Source organism: Bactrocera latifrons, unplaced genomic scaffold (genome assembly GCF_001853355.1).
Source record: "Bactrocera latifrons isolate USDA-ARS-PBARC rearing strain unplaced genomic scaffold, ASM185335v1 scaffold_8, whole genome shotgun sequence".
NCBI lineage: Eukaryota > Metazoa > Arthropoda > Insecta > Diptera > Tephritidae > Bactrocera > Bactrocera latifrons.
The window spans coordinates 2,319,649-2,328,393 of record NW_017537489.1 but is presented as its reverse complement, the minus strand read 5'-3'; the positions used below and the strand labels follow the sequence as shown (position 1 = coordinate 2,328,393).

Below are 8,745 nucleotides of genomic sequence, written 5' to 3'. Positions count from 1 at the left end.
AAGGTATTCAGAAGTCATTCGGAAGGTGACTAGCGATCACCGGAGTACCGACTCAAAACACATTGTTTCATTTCCACCGCGCGTAGCGGAGAAACATTTTTTTTTTTTTAATACTTCCTACGCAAGGAAGTTAATTTGCACACATAATTCTATGTATGTACATACATATGTATATGAGCACATGTGCGACCGCTAGATCTTTTAAGATGATTTCAAACCTTTTATGGTAAATTTATAAATTTAAAATGAATTACCTATACTTATATTAATTATTTGGATAATAATACAAACTTTATTATATATTTTTAATGATATTATGGAATCATCATGAAATACATACATACATACTTATGCACATATATACTAAGTATATGCTTTGATACCAAATAAGTATATACGGATCATATGTACATATATAAATTATGTGCCGAGTCAGTTGCGCATAGAAAATAAACGAATCTCTAGGCGTAAATTTGTTTACAGTGGAATTAGCATTATTTTTCTCATTTAACACTGAAAATGCTCAATTGTGCTATTTTCATGGTGAAATAAGCTTATAATTTGTCTGTGTAGAGACTGGCTCATCTCTGCCGAGTACCCCTTCGAAAAGTTACGATATTTGAAACGTGAACCTTCTCTATGATAGACGTTCTCTGTGAGTAGACAACATTAGTGAGAAGCGAGATTACTCTTTAATTACGAACAGCTGTTATCTGAAATAAGTCTGGACACATTTTATTTTCTACTTTCTCGTAATGATTGTATTTGAGTTTATTAATTTGAGTTAGCGAATGTTGTCTTTATGCACTTCTTTTCCATCCACTAGGACAGTTGAACCTAAATCCTGTTGTACTGCTCTTTCAACATATGTATTGGTTATTTTAGTACCTCTTCGTACCTAACTTAATACAAATTTTTTGACCTGGGAAGAATTTTCTATCCTTCCGGTTTATATTGTGAATCTCACTTTGTTGGTTCTGAACTTTTAGTAAAAGCTCTCGAATTATCTCTTTCTCAGGTGTTGGTAAAGAAAATATAACATCTATCTGCCTTCGGTGGATCGTTGAATGGATTGAGTTGTTATATTTTGTAACTGCTACCTGCATTAACTCTTTTATGTCCGTAAGTCCATTTTCCTGTTTTACTGTTCTAGCAATTTCGCTAAGTGTAGAGTGAAATCTCTCAACTTGTCCATTTGTATTGCTATGCATTGCAGGTGCTGTGAAGTGCGTCATATCAAAATTGTCTCGAATGAGTGACTTTATTGTTTGAGAGCAAAATGTTGCTTTAATATCTGTGACTAAAATGTTTGGGTTTTTGAAAATTCCTAATATCCTAATTATTGGTACTTTTAAATCTACAATTGAACGAGAATGTATGGGTTCAATGAATGCAAACTTTGAAAATTTATCCAAGCACGTCAAAAAATATTGGCCATTTGTACTGTATATATCCATGTGCAGGATTTCCTCAGGGTAAGTGGGTTCTGTAGCGATTGCTTCAATTTGCTCACTTTCGTTTGGTAAGTCCATAACCAAGTTTTCTGTGTGTTTGAAGCGAACCGATGGAAATAGTTCTACAATCTCATTTTGTATTTTTCCTAGCACAGTGAGTGGGCAATGAATACCATTAACAACATTTGCATTAATAGCATCCTTTAGTAAATGATGCTTATATCCAGGAAACGGAGAAGTTACTACACGGTCAGAAGATTGCGCTTCTGATAAAACAATTTGATTTCTAAAACTATTGAAAGTTGTTGGTACGATCCGAATAAGCTGCGTAAAAGAAAACTCGCTGTTTGTGCAGCATTGTGTACTGTACTGATCGGTATTATCGCATTGATTCATGTGTTGAATGTATTGCCGCGAAAGGGCATCTGCTACCACATTTCCAGTACCTGGTTTGTAATGGAGTTTGGGCGCAAATTCCTCTACAAAACTTCTCCAACGTTTTAGTTTTGTATTGGGGCTACGCGGCTGATGGTCTGTAAATATGTTAAGGTTGTTAACGCCGTACAAATAATTTCGTAAATTCTGCAATGACCAAACAATCGCAAGCATTTCTCTTTCATTAGTAGCATAGTTTTGCTCTGCAGAAGATAGTGTGCGGGATATAAAGGTTATAGGTCTTTTCTCCTGCGATAGTACAGCTTCGATTGCTACAGAAGAAGCGTCGGTGGTTAAATCAAAAGGTTTACTAAAATCTGGAAAGCAAAGAGTAACATCTTCAGATGCAAGGATTTCTTTTAGTTTATATGGCCGTTTTTTTCCCGTAATATTTCCGTTAGCGGCTTTGCAATTTTCGCATAATCTCGAATAAATCTCCTATAATATCCTGACAGTCCTAAAAAGGAGCGTGATGCCCGAAGAGCTTTGGGTTCGTCAAGTTTTAGTATGGCAAGTGTTTTATCGTCATCTGTCTTAAGGTCATTCTCGGAAACTACAAAACCAAGGAACTCTACGCTAGTTCTGAAAAGTTTGCATTCATCCAATGCTATTCTCATATTGGCGTCCAGCAGTTTTTTAATGATACTCTCTATATCGTATATGTGAGTCTCAATATCGGGAGCGAAAATTATTACGTCATCAATGTAAACATGACAACATACCCCGATATCTTCTCTCAATATGTCGTCTATCGCTCTCTGAAAAATACTCGGGAAAAATAATAGTTTGTAATGTATTAATTTGAACACATTCCAAAAAACTTATCTGTTCCCTGCCATTATTATAGTTCAATTATCCTGTATTTGTATTTAAAACTCCGCCAATTTGCCTAAGGAAATGAAATCCTATAATTCCATCAAAACTTTCTAGATCCTTTAAAATATAGAATTCTGTTATTGTACCAAATACTTCTATCCAACATTTTATAAACTGAAAGTTTTTTCCAGTTTTTTGATTGACGTAAGAAATTCATAATAATAATAATAATACCCATCGATTACCCTCCTCCCGCCCAACCGACGCGCGGGTCGCAATCCGCGAACGAGCGGAATTAGCCGAGTCATAAAAGGCAAGAGAGTTTTAAGCGTTGCGATCTTAAACTGCTCAGCTACAGAAATAAAAATTTCAACAGCCAAAATTAAGAATTTGGTTAAACTTTATTATTTTTAAATGTTACTTGTTAGGAGTAGATAAAATTACTTTTTTTAATGGTAAAGAGAGAATCTGTTAGATCAAATGTGCTGGAATGAGAATTGAAATCGTGACATATACGGCGGAATGGTTCGTTTAACTCGAAATTTGTTCTAGAACATTTTAAAAGTAAAGGTTTAAACTGCCTGGTAGAGCGAGCGGGAATGTTAAAATTAATATCAGACAAGAGAGATGGGCTACAGACTGACCCATTGATGAGTTTTACAAGAAATATTATATCAAGAATTTCCCTACGACTAGCGAGTGTAGGCAGACTTATAAGCTTTAAACGGTTAGTGTAAGGGTTAAGATTTAAATTGAAATCCCAATGCAAATGATTTAAGGCAAAAAGTAAAGATTGTTTTTGAACGGACTCTATTTCCTCAGAATGAACCTGATAACAAGGGTGCCATACCGCGGAAGCATACTCTAATATAGGCTTCACCAAAGATGTAAAAAGAATTTTTGTGGTAAGCGGATCTCTAAATTCTTTAGACCAACGTTTAACAAAACTTAGAGCACCTTTAGCTTTAAAAACCATGGAAGATGTGTGAAGATTAAAATTGAGTTTGGGGTCCATAGTTACTCCCAAGTCAACAAAACTGCATACTTGCTCCAACYGAAAGTTTTGTATTACGTATGAAGTAGGGTCTACAGATCTACGTTAAAAGCACATCGTTTTACATTTTTTAAGATTCAATGGCATGTCATTTCTATTACACCAAGAAACTAGGTTATTTAAGTCTGTTTGCAACTGACATCTTTCACTATTTGATGTGAATGATTTAAAAAGTTGTACATCGTCAGCATATAATAAAACGTTTGAAAACTTAACAACAGATGATATGTCATTAATAAGTAACAAGGACAGAATTGGTCCAAGATGGCTACCTTGAGGAACACCTGAAGGAACATTGATTATGTCGGAAAGAGTATCGTTAAATATGACTTGTTGAATTCTATTACTAAGATAAGAAGCAACCCATGGTTAAATACATAATTTTTCGCTGTTCCCGTGTCAATAAGTAACTTAAGTTCTTTCCCATTACGTATTTTAATTAACACATACGGCAATTGAGAATTGTTATTTAAAAATTTAGTGCGACTATCCTTGGAAGTATTCTTCTTTCTTTCACTTTCATATATTTGGTAATGATTCACATGTTGACCACAATTATTTTGTCTATTATTATTACTATTACTATGGTTTTGTCTTTGGGGATTTCCTGATCTTGTTCTATAGTTAGAACGATTGAAATTTATTAAACGCGTTTGCTGCCTATTATTATGCGCGTTGTTTAGCCGAGAAAAGCTGGGATCAACATCCATAGGCTCTGGTTGTGGTTGTGACAAGAATGTCCTTTGATGATTATGTGCCGTGTGATATTAAGGATGAGACATTCGGTAAGAACCACTGTTTCAATTTGCGAATGCGTTAGCAAATGTATTGCGTTGTGGATTCATTTCTAATTCTTGTGCTAAGGCTAAAGCGGTTGTTAAATCTGCCGGGCGACTTGAAAACAAATTATCATTAAGGGGTCGATTTAACCCTGAAATGAAAACACGTAAGGCATCATTCCTATACTTCTCATTAAGAAGTTTCAAGGCTTCTCTTTCCCCGTTGTATTGCATAACTGCTTTATTTGTTAGGAGTGCCAGATGCTTCTCTACTGAATCGTAATAGTCCGTAATGGATCGTCTTCCCTGTCGCAAAGTGGAGAGTGCTTGCTCTAGAAGATATAACGGTCTTTTGTCCGAGTATGTTTGGTCAAGCCTTGCTTTTATAGCATCAAAATTCATCGAGTCCAATATCGCATTGGATATTTGTATCTACCTCTATGTCCTCGTACCTCAAAACTTTTGGTGGAGAAACATTTAAACTCAACGCGTCAAAATTAGCTTGCACCTGCCAAATCGGTTCAAATACGCGCTGTTCCAGCTGATTCGCTACAGTTGTAGTGATTTGAGTAACCAAATCGGTAATGGCTTCTGCGGTTAACGACATTTTACACCTATTTCTTTCGCTTGTCACAAATGTTGTTTATTTTCACAAAACTTGGATCTTATTCCTAGCGTACAATTTCAATTCCCTTAGATATTAGGTATGCCTACATTAAGTACAGCTTCATGTCCCGTTTTCCTGGCGTGGAATTGTTGATTTCCTTTTTTTCCTCCAGATTGTCCTTGGCGTGGGATTTTTGACCTCTTTTTTCTTCCCGATGCACGATTTTTCGACTTCACTTGATTTTTTTTGTAGGGGGTTCTTCTGCTGTTCTATTATCCTGACATAAGGATTTTGGGAACAGACTTACAAAAACTCGCTGGGCGCCAATTAAATAAATGATTATACGCGGTGTTCTGCGCTCAGTGGTCAATTTATTCTGTTGGTTCTTTTTCAAACTACTTCTATTTATACTTATGCTAGTACCGACGCGCAGGTCAGTTGTTTTCCATCTTATGTGTACCTATCTACTTCTAACAATGGGAAGGGAAATATTTATGGTTTTGGGACTATTTGTATTTACATTCTATTGTTCTGATTTTTACTGATAATCACAAGTATTTGTACACATGTGTGACGATCTATAACTAGTACTTATAACTGTACATAAATATTTATGTTTTCTCAGCTGAACTTAGGTTCCTTATTACACGAAGCAACTTTTGTTGCGGTAACTCTTGGTTTATAGGCGGCGAGGAGAGGAGAATCGCGCCGAGTTTTCAGTGAAATGAAATTAATATTTTGAATATATTTAAAAAATTTAATTTCATCTCTTGGTACGTAATTTGCAAATATGTGTACAAATATACATAATATAATATAAATATTTAGAAAATGGAGTATGACGAAAAAATCGAATTAATTAAAGATATTATGAAATGTATGGAGGAAGTAATACAAATTGATTCAGACGATAGTGAAGATCTGTTATATAACCTTTGTTTTAGTTTTGAATTATAAATAAAATGTATTTCTCAATTGACAAAACTGATTAATAAATGTGATAGAGTGGCCCAAATACCTATAAGGAAAAAGAAACGACAATGGGTTAAAGTAAAGAGTTGACAATGGGCTAAAGTAAAGTGAAAGAGAATGAGAAAAAACTCGAACAGAGTTGCGGAACACAAGTTGCTCGTGTGAATGCAATGGGCAACAGCAAAACAGAATCGCCCGAAAATCAGCAACAAAAGTTGCTTCGTGTAATAGCCGAGTAGGTTGTAAACAATCTATCTGTACCTGTCTATAACTAGTACTTATAACTATACATAAATATTTATATTTTCTCAGCTGCACTTAGGTTATAAACAATGTATCTGTAAACATGTCCATATAACCAAATAGATGTTTAACTGTCTATAACTTATGTACTCTGCATGTGGTGTATACATGAATTTGGATAAGAAATTGTATAAATAAAGGAGCTCTGGGCAACTAGAATTGAGTACAGTTTTATAACCGAACCCTTAGCGTTGTTATTTACAGCAATAAACTATAGTTTTAGTTATAAGTTGACAAAATTTTAGGCATATAGCTTTTATAATAAGAAAGTTACGGTGTTTTATATGGTGAGTACTCCATACGTGACTTGGGGCACTCAGCGCCCATAATATTTATTCATATATTTTGTAGGAAGCGTMATTTTCTAACGGTATTGATGATTATTATGCATTTCTAATTAGTTTCGCGTAAAATTTTCAAGTGAATAGTTCATTTTTAGTTGTGAAAATTATATTTTTTTTTGAAATGAGTGAAGAGTTGGAGATTTATTTGGGCAACTTACAGCGTGAATTAACGGAAGAAGATGAGATATTTCAAATTTTTAGAATTCTAATAATATCGATGATGATGGTGGAAGAAAACCTAAATTTGGTGGTGACCACGAATCGATACCCAGTAACCGGTCCGGCTTCAGAGATCATAATGCTCAGCCCATTAGAGATCTACTTTTCGAAGAATATACCCGAACGAAAACATATTTGATTTGTCAAATCCGGTAATTGAGGGTAATTGTGAAGAAAACTATTGGAAACAATCATACTGTATGGTGGTCAAAGCCAAGGCAACGTGAAAAACGGCGATCGGAACTGGCGTTGGTAATGCGTAGACAATCAACATCACTATTCATTGAAAGTATAGGATCTAAAAGCGATGCCTTCATACGCGTCTTCCCAGCGTCTATYGTTGAAGGTATTGCTCTTGAGACGAACAGGAAAGCTAAAACAATAATAGAGGCAAATATGCATCAAACAGTTCTAAAAAAATAAGATATTGGCAAGACAGTACTGCCAAAACTATTTACATCCTTTGAAGAAGTTAACGACACATTCAAAAAACGTGCTAGTGCTTTCAACTTTTCTTTCAACAGCGAAGATGTAAATCCTGATGAGACTTTTRACAAAATACTACTTGGATTCCCTGGCAAAATAAAAACAAACCGCTTTCCCATGACACTACTTTATAATATCCTGGACTTGCGCTCAGGATGTTTGATCTTAGTCACCCTATGTGGAACCTCAATAAGTCTGAAAAGAGCAGAATATTTTTGAAAGAACTCTATGGAGCTAGCGCAGAATCAATTACAAAACCGATGCAAAACAAAAATTAATTCGACAACTTAAATAGCAATGGACTTGATAAATTTCAAACGGGTTCCCGCAGTGGTGAGATCACGCCTAGCAATATAGGTAGGCTTTCAAAATTGTTTTTATTTAAAAACTAGATCAACATTTTGAAACGGCGATGTGAAACTTGCAAAACTGCTTAGATCGATAATAAAACAACAGCAGTTTATGATCATTGCCTTATTCCGACATGCTCCAAACAGTATATAAGGACGTGTGAAAAGGGCTATTTTGCAAAATACAGTGCCAAAGCTGGTACAGACTCAGACAATGATGAAGATCGGACAATACTCCAACAACGTTTACACCCAATCAAAAAGATAGCGAAGAATTTCATTGATTTAAGCACTTCGTAATTAAAAATTTTCATATTCTTAAATAAAAATAACTTTGTTTCTATCATTAAACACAAGTTTCATTAAATTATTTCCATTAACAAACGAAATATTGGCGTTTCTATAAAAAATATGTCCAAAATACATTASTGGACACTGCGTGCCCAAGTGACGAGATTAAGTTGTATAGCTATGTCACGGTTCTAAGGTTAAATCAATCGGTAATAAATATTATGTCAAGAAAGCATAATTCTTAAAACCCATAAGCGCCAGCGCCTGCGCCTTAACAGCAGAAGCAAAACAAAAATATAAAAAAATCCCGAGTGTGTTTGTTCTACAGCGGCAATTGGCCAAAAACCAGCTAAAGAAGCTGTTGTGTATTGTTACCGCTTTAGTTGTGTTTCCACTTCAGCCAGATTTCACTGTTCAAGTGCGGGTGAATATTTTAGTTTTCTTTGTTGTGTTGTTCGCTCGCTCGTTTTTTGTTTTGTCTGTTGTTAAAAGTGCCACAAGCAATTACCATATTTAAATTGGCTTATACATTTGCAGTCATTTCAAGCGTAAACGCCGAGACCTGATCGAAAACTTTGTAACTGTAAATTCATTAATCAAGCCAACAAATCGAATATGAAGGTGTTGGCATCGCT

The 8,745-nt window shown here is 35.0% G+C and overlaps 2 protein-coding genes across 3 annotated transcripts in view; one reads left to right on the top strand and one right to left on the bottom strand.

The window, feature by feature from the left end:
• Window positions 1-8,745, bottom strand: part of LOC108976802 — a 15,763-nt gene that overhangs the window by 3,809 nt on the left and 3,209 nt on the right. The window contains exon 1 of one of the 2 annotated variants that reach the window (XM_018946153.1): window positions 5,253-5,848. The exons of the other annotated variant lie outside the window; for it this stretch is intronic. The gene's annotated coding sequence lies outside the window, so the exon portion shown is untranslated. Of the gene's footprint in view, window positions 1-5,252; window positions 5,849-8,745 lie in introns of those variants that run through there. 2 annotated transcript variants of the gene reach the window in all.
• Window positions 4,496-8,745, top strand: part of LOC108976673 (chitooligosaccharidolytic beta-N-acetylglucosaminidase-like) — a 6,731-nt gene continuing 2,481 nt past the window's right edge. The window contains exon 1 of the mRNA XM_018945919.1: window positions 4,496-4,544. Within this exon, the coding sequence (XP_018801464.1) occupies window positions 4,496-4,544 (49 nt within the window). The remainder of the gene's footprint in view (window positions 4,545-8,745) is intronic.